At 37.1% G+C, this 16,109-nt stretch overlaps 3 protein-coding genes across 3 annotated transcripts; all 3 read right to left on the reverse strand.

Annotated features, from left to right (window-relative positions):
- Positions 1–337: 337 nt before the first annotated feature.
- LOC111486672 (triacylglycerol lipase 2) lies at positions 338–3,380 on the reverse strand. The gene is made up of 8 exons (XM_023133884.1): positions 3,180–3,380; positions 2,614–2,727; positions 2,177–2,428; positions 1,958–2,101; positions 1,834–1,877; positions 1,085–1,164; positions 896–991; positions 338–793 (listed from the first exon to the last, which is right to left on the reverse strand). Exons 1-8 carry the CDS (start codon positions 3,342–3,344, stop codon positions 465–467), a joined length of 1,224 nt encoding a protein of 407 aa, XP_022989652.1. The 5' UTR covers positions 3,345–3,380; the 3' UTR covers positions 338–464.
- A 4,633-nt stretch (positions 3,381–8,013) lies between these two features.
- Positions 8,014–10,693, reverse strand: LOC111486720 (uncharacterized protein At3g27210-like). The gene is made up of 3 exons (XM_023133953.1): positions 10,447–10,693; positions 8,880–8,960; positions 8,014–8,716 (listed from the first exon to the last, which is right to left on the reverse strand). The coding sequence occupies exons 1-3, from the start codon at positions 10,634–10,636 to the stop codon at positions 8,307–8,309; spliced, it is 681 nt and encodes a 226-aa protein (XP_022989721.1). The 5' UTR covers positions 10,637–10,693; the 3' UTR covers positions 8,014–8,306.
- A 4,229-nt stretch (positions 10,694–14,922) lies between these two features.
- Positions 14,923–15,429, reverse strand: LOC111486733 (putative calcium-binding protein CML19). Its single transcript, XM_023133965.1, has one exon. The coding sequence runs from the start codon at positions 15,427–15,429 to the stop codon at positions 15,004–15,006; it is 426 nt and encodes a 141-aa protein (XP_022989733.1). The 3' UTR covers positions 14,923–15,003.
- Positions 15,430–16,109: the final 680 nt, after the last annotated feature.

Consider the following 16,109-nt stretch of genomic DNA (forward strand, 5'->3'; position numbering starts at 1 on the left):
AAACTTTAGAGATAATTATCTACGAGGGTAAATAAATAATTTCAATTATATTTTTTAAAACTTTTTTTTAGCGTAGGAATATTTTTAAAAGATATTAACGAAAATTTATAAGTTATTTTTTAAACCATATTAAAAGTTGAAAGTATTTTTAAAATAAATTAATAATACTTTCTAATCGAAAAAATAACAGTATTTTAAAATATTTTTATAGATAAAATACAAAATTTATGAATATTTTTATTAATTGAATCGAGCGGATTAATTTAATAAAATATATTATAATAATAAAATATCTAAACCATTAAATGTAGAATACTTGAATTATATTTAAGCTAAAAACTATTAACTATTAAATTATTAAAATCGTACACTATGTGGAACAAATATAAAATAACATAACACAGAGGTTCAAGCGAACCCTTCTTACTACAATCACACGAACCTATACTACACGTTAATCTTGTTTAGACCGAACCATGCTTATTAATGAAAGTAATGAGATATTTGTAAACAACGTCGTTGGCGTTGATGCCCATGATAAAATCAGCATGGGCGTAGTTTTCAATGTACTGGACAGTAAGCTTGTCGACATCGTGAGACTTTAAGATTTCAAGGAGGTGACCCACGTCTCGAAGATCCGAGAGAGCGTCCCGACCCCCGTAGCTTATGAAGATCGGAACGTCACGAGGAATTTTGGAGAGGTCATACAACGGCGGATTGATTTTTCCGTAGTGTCTCAAGTTGTAATCCATTCTCTCATAGTTGAACTTCGCCAATACTCCATATCGAGCAACTGGTTATCGAATAAAAAAAACTTGACGATGTAAACAGAATATTAATAAATAAATAACTGATGAGTTCTTTTTAATGAGACGGTTCAATGAGTGAAACTTACTTTGAGATAAGTGAACCATGTTCCTAGTCGATGTCGACTGAGGTTCGTTCTTGAGAAAGAGCTCAACGGTCGATGAATTGAGACAACAATTTTGGCCTACACAAATTAGTTCGAATTTCTCTGCTTAAAAAATACTTTAATTAAAAAATTAAAAAAAAAAAACAAATCTTAAAAACAGTATTGATGTACCCGTGAAAGCAGATAATAAGTCATAGCAATTGACTCTTGGACGAAAACACAACGATTTTAGAAAGTTCCCCACGGCCACCCTATCGTCAACCACACCATGTTAACACAAATTTATAATAAGCACTTGTTTCTAGAGATGTCGGTTTAATCAACGGAGCCCAACTTTACAGGGAACCGCTCCAACGTGAAGGATTAAATGTAATCTCTGTCCTCAACCACTCACCAATATCCGTCACACTTGTGTGTGTGTGTATAGAGAGAGTCCTATTCAAGTGAAGAGAGTCCTATTCAAGTGAATGTTGTCTTTTTTTAACTTTTCACTCCCGGGAGTGAATGTTGTCTTTTTTTTAACTTTCCACTCCCGAGAGTGAATGTTGTCTTTTTTTAACTTTCCACTCCCGAGAGTGAATGTTGTCTTTTTTTAACTTTCCACTCCCGAGAGTGAATGTTGTCTTTTTTTAACTTTCTACTCCCGAGAGTGAATGTTGTCTTTTTTTAACTTTCTACTCTCGGGAGTGAATGTTGTCTTTTTTTAACTTTCCACTCCCAAAACTTTCCACTCCCAAGAGTGAATGTTGTCTTTTTTTTACTTTCCACTCCTAATGTTGTCTTTTTTTAACTTTTCATTCCCGGTTTCTCCCTTAAGCTGTTTTAAAAATCTCGAGGGAAAATTCGAAAGGAAAAAACCAAAAAAGACATGCTAATGGGACTCGGAATAGAACTCGAGAAGAGGGGATGGAATAAATTACCCTTTTGGATCGAACTCTTCAACACCCAAAGCTTTGGTAACAACCTACAAGAAGCATCAAACAAAGGTAACGGCGGTGAAGAAACGGAGGAAATTTTCACAATAAAACTCCAAGAGTCACCCACCTGAGGTAACAACGACCGGGCAGCCACGGCGCCGATAACGGTGGTCATGTGGCTGAGATAAGCAATGGGGCTCAAAAACGCCACCGACTGCAGCTGCTCCACCAGCTTCCCCTCCGCCAGTGAAGCAATTAGTATTAACGTTCCCTGACGATCAATTAACGGACGTTAAAAGGGGCGGCCGGAATGAAAAATGTAGTGAATCAGGATCAAAGAATTCACCAATGAATGGCCAACGTAGTGAATCTTGTGGCCGGTTTCTTGGGAGACGTGGTCGAAAACGGCGGGGAGGTCGTAGATGACGAGCTCGTCCCACGACCAGTTCCAAAAGGCCGAGGAGGATGGGTCGAGGGAGATGTGGTGACGGCTGAAGCGAGTGCCTCGAGTGTTGGCGATCCATACGTCGTAGCCCTTATCGGCGAGGATCAACGGTAGGTTCTGCTCCGGGGAATTCAACAACCATGTCATCCCGTCCTGCGTAAAATCGGTCGTCATTGTTTTGGTAGAGAAGGAGAAAGGAATTATATTGCTATCACCGACATGCATGTCGGTGGTGGCTGGTCGGCGACAGGCTGTTGCCACCGACGTCTACTACTCAATCGAGAAGAAGGAAGATATTATTGAAATTTTTAAAATTTAAAAATAATAACTAAACATACCACAAGAACGCCATGTTGTATGATGACGGGTTGCTTTTTTACTCCATTGTCACTCTCATATCGACCTTCTGGGATCCTCTGTACACTTAAAATATATCCATCTTTTGTTTGCACCTATAATTTAGGTCAAAATTAGATTGAGTTATTAATAACTTATCCAATCAAGTTACGTACGCTCGATCGTAATCGATACCCTATTAATTATGCTATGTTCGTAAACATAGATTTCAATTTCAAACCCGTAAATTAGAATCCATGACTTTTAAAGCTTTCTATTTTTAAAAGTTAAACGTAAAACATGGTCGAAAGTTTGTTTTGTCAGTTAAAACATATCACCTCAATCAAGCTTTTAACGGGTTTTCCATGGAGATTGTGTGAGAGCCCACGTCGGTTTGTAAAATATCGTTGAAAGTTCGTTTTGTCAGTTAAAACATATCGTCTCGATCAAACTTTTAACGGATTTTTCATGGAGATTGTGTGAGATCCTACATCGGTTAGAAAAATATGAAAGACAATATCTATTAGCAGTGGACTGAGACTGAGACTGTTACCGAATATAATAATACCTGAATTTCCTGACACTTATAACCATGAATGGTGACACCAGAAGAACAGATGCCGGCTTCATCGGTTGGAACATCAACAACGCCATGTCCTCTGCCGCAACAACCACCGAGAACCACCAACACCACCGCGGCCACCGCCGTAGAAAACCCCCTGAAATAGGTCATTTCCACCGCCACTACTTGTTCTACTATGTTCTTCACTCTCGTGTGAGTTGGGTTTTTATAGTGTGAAAGGAAAAGAACAAAAATAGTGTGAAACCAAAAGGGAAGGTGTGAAAGCAAGGAAGATTTTGTCGTGGAGGATGGGCCCCACGTTGAGGACGTGGCAGCTTTTCAGGCGAAAATGGATAAATTTCGCCGGTTAAGATGGACAGCCTTTATTTGTATCATTTTGTGGCATCATAATCATCAAGAGTTGTCACTCTCCTAATTATTCGGCTTCCCATTCTGTGTGGATAAGGATGTTTATGCCATTATTGTGTGACCCGATCAACTCAGATTACCCAACCCGAACCCTAAAAGTTGGATGCAGGTTACTTTTTTTCTTTCTCCATTTAGGTTAGATTGAATTTTTGAAGAAGAGAATAAGATTACTGAGATTATTTGTTAAAACTACCACAACTAAATGGTGTGGGTAAATTACGAGGATATGGAGATAGTAATAATTTGGTTCGAACGTGAAACTTGGATCTGAAAAATTCAAAGAGAGGTCGAGAAACACTTTTTGTGAAGATGTCAACAACCTGGTTCGAAGGAGGCGTAAAGAAACACTTTCTTGCCCATCGAGAACTGTAGAGGGATCGTCGATCAGTGGCGATGTTGTCTTGGCTTCGATGAGAATATGTCTAACCCATGAAGAGGGATCGTCTATCTTGGCTTCGATGAGAATATGTCTAACCCATGAAGAGGGATCGTCTATCTTGGCTCCAGCGAGAATATGTCTAACCCAACAAGTAGAAGGGAAGAGTCGCCACATTAGGTGAATGAGCCAATTTTGGCAAGAAGGGTGGCGGCGACTTCATTGTCAAAGAGGCTAATGCGGCGCCCAGATTCCGAAGGTAAATCTCTATAGAAGGTCGATGGGCTTATCGAGATTTCGTATATTTCCGAAGAGAACGCTAATGATGATTTTGAGATTAGGGTTTCTGTGAAGGATAAAGGGTTGATTGGGAAGAAAATGAGAGAGGCTATGTTGGCTAAGGGGAAACCAATTGTGTTGGAGAAGGTGAGGTTATATGTACAGAGTAGGCGAAGGGTGATTTGGAGGTCAGAAGGGTGGAATCGAAGAGTAATCAATCGGCTCTGCATGTAGCAACCATGGAGACTGCCTCTACGGCGTCAAAGCCAGTGGTGATGCTGAAGAATAACAGAGTATTCAAAAGTCATTGAAAAGAAAAGATCGGAGTTGTTAAACCGAAAGAGTTCTAATATCATGAGAATATTTACATAATCCACCACACCTAAATGGTGTGTGAAATTTAGTACTAAATATCATTCACAATTACCTAAATAGGATTACAACCCTAGACGAGTTGGATTTAACCCAATCCAACTTGAAAACAGAGGATTCGAGTTGTTCGGGTCAAAAAGAAAATGAATGAATGAAATTGGTTCAACTAAACCACTAGGCACTAGACCAAAACGTGAACCACTCGTCTCCTCCTTCTCCCGACTCGTAATCCTAGAGGCACAATAGTTAAAGTCAATGACACGAACCCGAAGTGATGGTGTATGAATGCTATCAAATTGAAGGAGGCAACGAAGATAGTAACTCATAGCTCTTTCTGAAGCTGCACGTATTTTTGTGGAGAGACGACCTCAACTCAACTTTTATAGTCAAGTAGATCGACGACTAGATGTTCGATTATGTTTATGAACAGTTGAGGGGGAAATCTTTGTCCCCAACCCACTCGCTACTATGGCCAATGGTGAATGGGAATGGGAATGGACACTAAATTTCTCTCTTTCCATGGAAAATATTGTGGACCATCTCCCATTTACTTCCATAAATGTCCATTTCAAAATGAATAGATATGGGTCACAGTGTCGTTTTGAATGAGTTAGGAAATCTCTGTTTAAACGAGGGATGGAAGAAGCGGTGAAGAGAGATTTCTCCCCATTAGATAAACGGGGTTGGAGACGAGAATTGTGTCCCCTTATTCCATCCTTACCCAATTCCACATCCCACCTCGTCCCTACTCTATATATATTACATTACATTTTCATAAGGGGCCAGTCAGTCAAGCGGTTCGGGTTTTCGGTAGCTCCACGTTTGCCTGCCCCCTCATAGTCCATTAGTGGGTAGGGTAGTGAACTTATAGGGCGCCCGTGTAACGACCCAGAGCCACCGTTAGTCGATATTGTTCTTTTTGCGCTTTCCCTTTCGAGTTTCCCCTTCCACAAACCATGTTTTGTTCTTCTCCCCAACCAATGTGAGACATCACAATCCACCTCCTTTGGGGCCAGCGTCCTCATTGACATTCTTTCATTTCTCCAATCGATGTGGGACCCTGCCAGTTTTGTTCTTCTCCCCAACCAATGTGGGACATCACAATCCACCCCCTTTGGAGCCCAACGTCTTCGTTAGCACTCTTTCCTTTCTCCTCCAATCGACATGGACCTCGCCAAATCCACCTCCCTTTGAGGCCCAGCATCCTTACACTGGCACACCATCTCGTGTCTACCCCTTTGGGGAACAGTCTCCTCACTGGCACATAGTACGGTGTCTGGCTCTGATACCATTTGTAACGACCCAGAGCCACCGTTAGTCGATATTGTTCTTTTTGCGCTTTCCCTTTCGAGCTTCCCCTTCCACAAACTATGTTTTGTTCTCCTCGCCAATGATACCATTTGTAACGACCCAGAGCCACCGTTAGTCGATATTGTTCTTTTTGCGCTTTCCCTTTCGAGCTTCCCCTTCCACAAACCATGTTTTGTTCTCCTCGCCAATGATACCATTTGTAACGACCCAGAGCCACCGTTAGTCGATACTGTTCTTTTTGCGCTTTCCCTTTCGAGCTTCCCCTTCCACAAACCATGTTTTGTTCTTCTCCCCAACCAATGTGAGACATCACAATCCACCTCCTTTGGGGCCAGCGTCCTCATTGACATTCTTTCATTTCTCCAATCGATATGGAACTTTGCCAGTTTTGTTCTCCTCCCCAACCAATGTGGGACATCACAATCCACCCCCTTTGGAGCCCAACGTCTTCGTTAGCACTCTTTCCTTTCTCCTCCAATCGACATGGACCTCGCCAAATCCACCTCCCTTTGAGGCCCAGCATCCTTACACTGGCACACCATCTCGTGTCTACCCCTTTGGGGAACAGTCTCCTCACTGGCACATAGTACGGTGTCTGGCTCTGATACCATTTGTAACGACCCAGAGCCACCGTTAGTCGATATTGTTCTTTTTGCGCTTTCCCTTTCGAGCTTCCCCTTCCACAAACTATGTTTTGTTCTCCTCGCCAATGATACCATTTGTAACGACCCAGAGCCACCGTTAGTCGATATTGTTCTTTTTGCGCTTTCCCTTTCGAGCTTCCCCTTCCACAAACTATGTTTTGTTCTCCTCGCCAATGATACCATTTGTAACGACCCAGAGCCACCGTTAGTCGATATTGTTCTTTTTGCGCTTTCCCTTTCGAGCTTCCCCTTCCACAAACTATGTTTTGTTCTCCTCGCCAATGATACCATTTGTAACGACCCAGAGCCACCGTTAGTCGATATTGTTCTTTTTGCGCTTTCCCTTTCGAGCTTCCCCTTCCACAAACTATGTTTTGTTCTCCTCGCCAATGATACCATTTGTAACGACCCAGAGCCACCGTTAGTCGATATTGTTCTTTTTGCGCTTTCCCTTTCGAGCTTCCCCTTCCACAAACTATGTTTTGTTCTCCTCGCCAATGATACCATTTGTAACGACCCAGAGCCACCGTTAGTCGATATTGTTCTTTTTGCGCTTTCCCTTTCGAGCTTCCCCTTCCACAAACCATGTTTTGTTCTCCTCGCCAATGATACCATTTGTAACGACCCAGAGCCACCGTTAGTCGATACTGTTCTTTTTGCGCTTTCCCTTTCGAGCTTCCCCTTCCACAAACCATGTTTTGTTCTTCTCCCCAACCAATGTGAGACATCACAATCCACCTCCTTTGGGGCCAGCGTCCTCATTGACATTCTTTCATTTCTCCAATCGATATGGAACTTTGCCAGTTTTGTTCTCCTCCCCAACCAATGTGGGACATCACAATCCACCCCCTTTGGAGCCCAACGTCTTCGTTAGCACTCTTTCCTTTCTCCTCCAATCGACATGGACCTCGCCAAATCCACCTCCCTTTGAGGCCCAGCATCCTTACTGGCACACCATCTCGTGTCTACCTCTTTGGGAAACAGCCTCCTCACTAGCACATAGTACGGTGTCTGGCTCTGGCTCTGCTGGCTCTGATACCATTTGTAACGACCTAAATCCACCGCAAGCAGATATTGTCTCTTTCAGCTTTCCCTTTCAAGCTTCCCCTCAAGGCTCTAAAACGTGTTTAGTAGGAGAAGGTTTTCACACCCTTATAAAGGGTGTTTTGTTCTCCTCCCAACCAATGTGGGACATCACAATCCACCTCCTCTTCAAGCATGTCCTCGACAACTTGGCAGTTGTTCGATCTCCACTTTTGGGGATAGAAGTGCTTGGTCGCTGGGATTTCCTTTTCCTGAACCAAAACGAAAAAGGTTGTTTGTGTCAACCTGGTCTAACATTTGGTTATGAGCTAACTAGACAAAGAAAGACCGATTGAAGGTCAGTGAAAACAGGACCTTCAATCGATGACTTTCTACGTATTGGCTAATTAAAATACTTATTTTTTTCTTTTATTAACAATCACAAAGGCTGTTTATTATAATTCCTCATACTAAGATACAAACTTAAGCTGAAGGAAGACCAACAAAAATCCTATTACTTTCTTTCCCTTTCTTATATATATATATATATACATACATATATACATATATATAACCATTGCCAATATCTCAGAGCTTTACACATTTCTGAACAAATGTAAGCTCCATAAGTTTTGAAGACTCACAGCGCCAGAATCAGAGGGAATTTACAGCGTATGCCACGTACCATCGAACCTTGCTTTATACAACTATGGCTGGGCGCGCCTTCTTCCTCCGGTCGCCAAAGCTACGACATGGTCCCAAGCTAGGGAGGCAGCATTGTGCAGATCCAACTGGCCGTTCCTTCTCAGTCCAGACATCTCCATTAGAGGTCCTCTCGCTGCTGCTGCATACAGAGTTTGTTCTCGACACATGAGACTTTTCGGGATTCGACTGCAACGCGAGTTCGTTTAGAGTTGGTTTGGCTTGTATGTCACTGTCTTTTCTGGAGCTGTCCCTGAATAGTTCAGCTAGCTTCTTCTTGCCTGTGGGTGATGGTTCGGGAACGGCGATCGGAGTTTGATTGTCGATGACATGAACTTGGTTGATCCAAGGAGTATTGGAGGAGAAGCTGGGGTGTACCGGAGTGTTTCCTCGCGAAGGGGTGAAATCTGCAGCCATTGCAATCGAATACTTTAGGAGAAGAGATCAAAATGCAACTCGCATAAAAAGAATTCTTTAAGCTCACAAAATTGAAAGTTCGGAAACCTATAAGATCATTTTTAATATGATAGGATCTATTAGAGTAAACAAACGTTTCAAATGTCTACTTACCACCATTGACACTATAGAAATCATCTTCACAATCCGAATCCAACCAGCCCCGGGAATCGAAAAATGCTTCATCTTTGCTACCTATGAAAACAGCACAGTTCTATTGTCAACTTGCTTCTTTCATAGAACAGCCAACACAGAAGAAATTACCCAAAACATATGGAATAAATTCACGGACATGAAAGAAAGAATTCAAACAATATTATATGAGACAGAACGCCATGGATTTGGCCTAGTGATCAATAAGGGTCGTATAAATTGTTAAGGGCTTAGAAAGAACGAGTTTAAGTCGGAGTGACCATCTACTTAGGATTTAATATCCTACGAATTACTTTAGCAAACGAACATGCTAGGATAAGACAGTTGTCTTGTGAGAATAGTTGAGGCCCGAACATTCATGGATATTAAAAAAAAAACGAGAAAGAGTTCTAGTAGTGTAACAGTCTAAGCCCACCGCTAGCAAATATTGTCCTCTTTGGGCTTTCTCTTTCGAGTTTCCCCTCAAGGTTTTAAAAACGCATCTGCTAGGGAAAGGTTTCCACATCCATATGAAGAATGTTTCATTCCCCTCTCCAATCGATGTGGGATCTCACAATCCACCCCTCTTCAGGGTCCAACGTCCTCGCTGACACTCGTTCCTCTTTCCAATAGATGTGGGATCTCACAATCCACCCCCTTCGGGGCCTAGCGTCCTTGCTAACACTCGTTTCTCTCTCTAATTTATGTGGGATCTCACAATCCACCTCCCTTCAGGGCCCAGCGTCCTAGTCGGCGCACTGCTCGGTATCTAGCTCTGATACTATTTGTAACAGCTCAAGCCCACCGCTAGAAGATATTGTCCTCACAACCTCTTAATAATCGTTAGGTGAGGATTCGAAAAACCGCGGGTCTAAATACAAGATTTGAAATATCTTTGAAGCGTTTTTCCTACATCCAACCATCCAAAATTGAACGTCACATTGTGACAGCTTCCTCCAATAATTTCTCGTATAAAAAGCGAGAAAACTATAGTAACAAAGCTCTAAGAGACATTTTTTTTCTTATAGCAGTTCAATAATCAACCACAATCCACAAAGAACAATACATAACTTCACAGGAAACAGAGCATCCACTGAACAAAGGAATGATTTCTTCATCTCAGAACACAGAACAATCCCAATTCCTTCTAATAAATTTGATCATCAAGCCACAAGAGACAGAAAGGAAATCTAGGATTTCTCTAATTTTAATGAACAATTATTAAAAACAATTAAAGGGGAAAAAGTAAAATTCCTCTGTTCATCAATCTCTGAAGATTTAGATAATACAAAACAAATGGGACCTAGATCAACATCATCAATCCAATTAAACAATATGTCCAAAAGGCAATGATTCCATAAGATATTCAATTAGAAAAAGAAAGAACCAAACACTTTAGATCGCACATGACTTTCCTTCACAAGATCAGTAGGCGAAATGGTCCTAAGCACTAATTTCAAAGCATCAAAGTTCATCAATCAACAGAAAAAGAACAAAACAAACGGAATTACAGTTGTAGGAAGTCAAGAAGAAGAAAAAGGAGCAATACCTAATTGAGAAGGAGACCTCTGAGATTTGACAAAAACACCGCCTACACCGCCAGCGCCGCCGTTGATCAGGGCGTTGTTATCCTTGATCGGCGACGGCGGAATTACCATTTCATTCGTTTTGGACCCAATTGAGAGTCTGAATTTCAGAGCGGAATCGGAATTTCTCTGGATTGAAACACAGGAACCCATTGATGAATTTGGTTGTTTGTTTCCTAACCAAATTCAGAAAATGGGGTTTTAGGAGAGAGGAAGAGAGGGAAATTATTAATACGGTTGAAAAAGTTGTAGTAATGGAAAGAGAGGGATTGAAAACCAAAATTAATATAATATTTCTCAAAAATATATTTAATTTTTTAAAATTTTCAATAATTGCCATATATATATACATATTAAAAATATCCTTAAATTATTAATAGTTTATTTTTAAAAACCATAAAAATATTCTTAATTTCAAAATTACCAATTAACTTTTAAAATTAATATTTTTTTAAGTAATAAAAAAAAGATTTTAGTCAAACATATAAAAAGTAACCTTAATATCCTTAAATTTTTATAAAAAAATATTTAAATATTTTTTATTTTTTTAATTAGAAATATTAATGAAAATTTGAAATTTTGGGGTGTTTTTGTAATAAAAACTAGTAAGAATATTATCGAAACATTTAAAAGTTTATGGGCATTTTTCAGACAAAATATAATGTTGACAAGTATTTTTATTAATTTAATCTTTAACCTCGATATAATTCAATTAATTATGCTGTTACATTTTTAATAAATTATATTATTTGGTCGTGAAACCAATAAAGCTTTATTAAAGTAGTGTCTAACATAGTTAAGTGGATAGGTTTCTAAACGTTAGTTGTTATCTTTAATAGACTCTTGAATTTTGATAACCGATTTCATTTTTAGTTACCAATTACAAAAAACGTGTCTCTGTTTTTTTTCCGTTTTTAAAACATTAACTAACTAAATTCAAAAAATAAAAAAATAATTTTTTAAATAACAATTTCTTTTTAACGTTCTCAAAAATTAAAATTTTAAAACGCTTTTACAAACTAGACCCAGATAAGAAACTCATATAGTTTTATAACTTAATTTTTAAATTATTAAGAACCATCTATTTTTTTGTTTTACGTCCGTAATTCTTCCTCAACCACGCTTCGTCATTAGTAGAATAGCAAAAAATGTGTTCTTCGTCATTAATATGTTTGCTCACGGTAATTATGACCTCTCAGAAGAATCGATGACTACATCAAAGATGCACTTGCTAGTAGTACATCTAAGAATTCTTAATTAGCTAGTTGTAAATAGACCCAGATGGAACAAAGAATTATCCCGGACCTACACCACCGAAGTATTGATGGTGATTCTCAAATATCGCAGAACAAGAATTTGATACGATGAGATAGAATGCAATAGAAACAAAGACACAGGACGAAACGGGTTGCGCTAAACTTTCAATTTTGCCAAATTGATTATCATTTTTCAATAGGTATGTTATATTAATATATATATATATATATATATATTTATTTATTTATTTATTTATTGAGTAGAAAAAATATATTTTTTAGAATAATTAAATTGATTTGAAACATATATTAATTAAAATATTTTAAATTTGATTCTTAAAAAATTAAAGTAATTAATAAGATAAGTTATTAATATTCTTTTAAAGTGATTTGACAGGGCTAAAATAAGTTTAGAATATCTTTTAAAATATATATATATATATATAATAATTTATTTATTATTCGGATAAAAATTAATTTATACTTTTAAATAACTAATAAGTACATCCATTTAAATTTTCTTTTTTCATTTAAAAACGGTCGATTAATTAAATATTAAATATTTAATTAATATAAACAAAAAAAAATTCAAAAACATTTATGATAGAATTGAAAATTAAAATATTCATTTAAAGTTTCTTTTTTCATTTATATGATTCAACCATAAATAATTATTTATAAAATTATTATAAATATTTTTTCTATTAAATTTTAATTCATTTAAAATTTTAATTGGAATTTAAATCCTTCAATTATTATAATTAATTAATTAATTAAGTAATAGTTGTGGGTCCAGTGACTGTTGTGGGTCAAAATGACATAAAAGTTCGGTTGAAGCGAAGTGAGTCCTAAATTACTATTAATTTATTACCCAATTTTATAAATTAAACATAGATTAAATTATAAATTAAATTTTTAATTATTAGAGCATTGTTTGATAATTATTTTATTTTTTATTTGATGTTTTAAAAAATAAATTTATAAATACTATTTTTACCTATGTATTTGCTTATTTTGTTATTTATTTCTTTTATATATGGTTTAAAAATCGAGAGTTTCATGTGTTGGATAATCCCTTTAATTAAGGAGAGTTTAGTGTTGCTCGTCACTTGCTGAGGTCAAAGACAGTGTCTAGTCGTCATTATAGAATTTGTAGTCATCTCTTCAAAATTGGCTTTTTAACCAGTGGTTCACTAATCACTTATGGTCCTCTTTTGGATTTCTACTCAAGATTTTTAAAACGTGTCTGCGAGGGAGAGGTTTCCACACTCTTAAAATGAATGCAATCGATATAGGATTTCACAATACACCCCTTTTGGGGCCCAGTGTTCTCGTTGGCACTCGTTCTCATATCCAATTGATATGGGATCTCACAATCCACCCCTTTTGAGGCTCAACGTCCTCGTTGGCATGCCATTTGATGTTTTGCTCTAGTACCATTTGTAACACCTCAAGCCCACCGCTAGTAGATATTGTTCTCTTTAGGGTTTTTCTTTTGGGTTTTCCCTCAACGGTTGTAAAACGTGTCTATTAGGGAAATATTTTCACACTCTTATAAAGAATGTTACGTTCTCCTCTCCAACTGATGTGGGATCTCTCGCATAGAGAGCAAATTCAACTTGCGAACGATTACAAGTGAAGGATCGGTACTTTTGCGCCAATACTGCTCCAATAAACATTTCTCTAATAAACACGTTTTACAAACTTTGAGGGAAAGCCCAACATGGAAACTCCAAAGATAATAATATCTGTTAACAGTGGGCTTGAGCTGTTACAACCCTAAACCCTTCGTTCGAGTCTCGTAACCTAGTTGTTTGATGGCCCACAGTCCACCCCCGTTTGATACAAACTAAGATCTCTCAAAGTTCCCTGTCCCTAATAGATATATTTGGTTTCCTCCCCAAACCGAAACCTTCACCATCATTTCCCATGGTCAAAACCCGCAAAATACAAGATCGACTTCTAAGGGCTGTTTGGTACAACATCGAGAAAAAAACAAACCAATATCACCCTAGTTATTATCGTGATTACAAACCGACTTCTAAGAGTTTCTTAGGAGAAAAGGAGTGATAGTACCTAGTTAGCTACTTGGTCTCAATAGCAATCTAAAATAAATTAATAATTAATCAATAGGGTGTTTTTAAATATTAAATTAAAATATTATTTTATTTTTTAAATACACTTTAAAATTATTATAACCCAATTTAATTCTTAATTTATTAATAAAATTGGGAAAAATAATAAATACGGGTGGAAAAATACAATTTTAATTTATTATATATATATATATATATGGAAAATATCTTTCATTTCATATGTTCCAAATTCTTATTATTTTAATAAAATATTTTTTTTATAAAAAAAAAAAAAAACATAAATAAAATTCAATGAAGTTTACATCGTTGACTCGATCAATATATATAATTCACAAGCTGTCACATTTGTTTATTTAATCTCATATCTATCATATTTTGGATGTGAAAAGTCCTAAATAACCCTAACATAAATCTAATCGATACATAATATATTTTTTAAGGTCGGAGGTTAAATCTTCATATAACGCCCGGGTAAAAAAAAAGATTATGTGTAACAGTTTAAATTCATTGCTAGCAGATATTGTCCGTTTTCACCCCTTATATATGGTTTTAAAACGTTACTAGGTAGAGGTTTTCGTACCCTTGTAAGAAATGTTTCGTTCCCCTCTCCAACGAATGTGAGATTTTACAATCCACCATCTTAGGAGTCTAGCGTTCTCGTTGACACACTGTTCAGTGTCTATCTTTGATACTATTTGTAACAGTCCAAGCCCATCGCTAGCAGATATTGTCCGTTTTGGCTCGTTACAGATAGTTTTAAAACGTTACTAGTGATAAGTTCTCACACCCTTATAAGAAATGTTTTGTTCCCCTTTTCAACCGAGGTGAGATTTCACAATCTACTCCCCTTAGGAGCCTAGTGTTCTCGTTGGCACACTGTTCGATATCTGACTCTGATACTATTTATAACAGCCTAAGCCCATCGTTAATAAATTTGATTAGGTCCACCCCATCGTCGTGGCATATGGGCTTTTCAATGAATAAATTGGGCTTTGGCCCACTAAAACACATAGTAAATGAATATAAATATTAGTTAATTGACACTAATTTAAAATTAGATATTTAATCAATTTGAGCATAGTTCAACAAAGTATGACCGTGATATCTATAGTTCAACCGATTCAAACATTTAATTTTAACTTTAATGAATCAAATATTTGGAATCATATCATCCCATCATAACCTTAAATTCATCAAAACTAAGAACACCGTCACCGTCAAGGTCAAACTTGGCAATCATGGCCATACAATCCTCCAAACTTACGAACTCTCCTAATTTTTTCAACGTCCTCCTCAAGCTCACCGCCGTAATCAATCCCGACCCCTCCATTTCATACATTTTAAAAGCTTTTCTAAGCTCTTTCACCTTCTCCTCCTCCCCTATGTCGTCGACGAACCTCTCAAACTCCTCCACGTCGAGTCCACCGTCTCCATCCATGTCGAATGCGCCCACCACCTCCTCTGCCTCCACCATCGACACTTCCTCCCCTGATACCGCTGCTATACACTCCCGTACCTCGAACGGAGAAATTTTTCCATCTCTATCCATGTCAAAATGATCAAACACTCTCTTATAACACGATAATTTATCCATCTCGAAACTAAAAACGATCGAGATGGATTATGGGTTTTATATAATCAACAAAAATGCGTGTGGAAGACTTGTGTTGTGAGCTTACTTGTTGACCAAGAAATTAAATTTAATAAAAATTGGATCAAATCGGCAAGCAAGTGGCATTCACAAACAACTTGAATTTTCCAAGTTGGATGAAAATTAATCATTATTTTAAAATTACAAAACTAAAATAAAAATGGACTGAAATATAATAATAATAATAATAATAATAATAATAATAATTTGTTTTATTGGCGTTCGGTCTAGGGGTGTACATTCAACCCAACAACTCATACAAACCAAACCAGAACTATAAAGGTTGGGATGGGTTGAATTAGCATTTCGAGTAGGGTTGGATTCATTTTTATAAACCCAAACTAAATTCGATTTCGAGTTCGGAGATAAAATCTTCGGGTTGACCCGAGCCAAATAAAAATATATAAATTATATTAAGAATTTTATCGTATTAATAGGTTTGCTAGAGTGGTACCTTACCTATATAAGGACACCTACGCTAGTCATGTATGTATGTATATATATATATATATATATATATATATATTTTTTTTTTTTTTTTTTTTTTTTTTTTTTTTTTTTTTTTTTTTTTTTTTTTTTTTTTTTTTTTTTTTTTTTTTTTTTTTTTTTTTTTTTTTTTTTTT

Source organism: Cucurbita maxima, unplaced genomic scaffold, assembly GCF_002738345.1.
Source record: "Cucurbita maxima cultivar Rimu unplaced genomic scaffold, Cmax_1.0 Cma_Scf00011, whole genome shotgun sequence".
Lineage (NCBI taxonomy): Eukaryota > Viridiplantae > Streptophyta > Magnoliopsida > Cucurbitales > Cucurbitaceae > Cucurbita > Cucurbita maxima.

Bases quoted from the DNA above. Each gene is read 5' to 3' on its own strand.
- LOC111486672 (XM_023133884.1), bottom strand. From the start codon at position 3,344: ATGACCTATTTCAGGGGGTTTTCTACGGCGGTGGCCGCGGTGGTGTTG. The intron at 2,429-2,613 runs GTATGTTTAGTT...GATTTTACGCAG, and splicing joins TACAACATGGCGTTCTTGTG to GACGGGATGACATGGTTGTT. The intron at 1,878-1,957 runs GTGGGTGACTCT...TGCTTCTTGTAG, and splicing joins CCCGGTCGTTGTTACCTCAG to GTTGTTACCAAAGCTTTGGG.
- LOC111486720 (XM_023133953.1), bottom strand. From the start codon at position 10,636: ATGGGTTCCTGTGTTTCAATCCAGAGAAATTCCGATTCCGCTCTGAAA. The intron at 8,961-10,446 runs GTATTGCTCCTT...CTGTTTTCATAG, and splicing joins GAGGTCTCCTTCTCAATTAG to GTAGCAAAGATGAAGCATTT. The intron at 8,717-8,879 runs GTAAGTAGACAT...CAATGGCTGCAG, and splicing joins TTTCTATAGTGTCAATGGTG to ATTTCACCCCTTCGCGAGGA.
- LOC111486733 (XM_023133965.1), bottom strand. From the start codon at position 15,429: ATGGATAAATTATCGTGTTATAAGAGAGTGTTTGATCATTTTGACATG.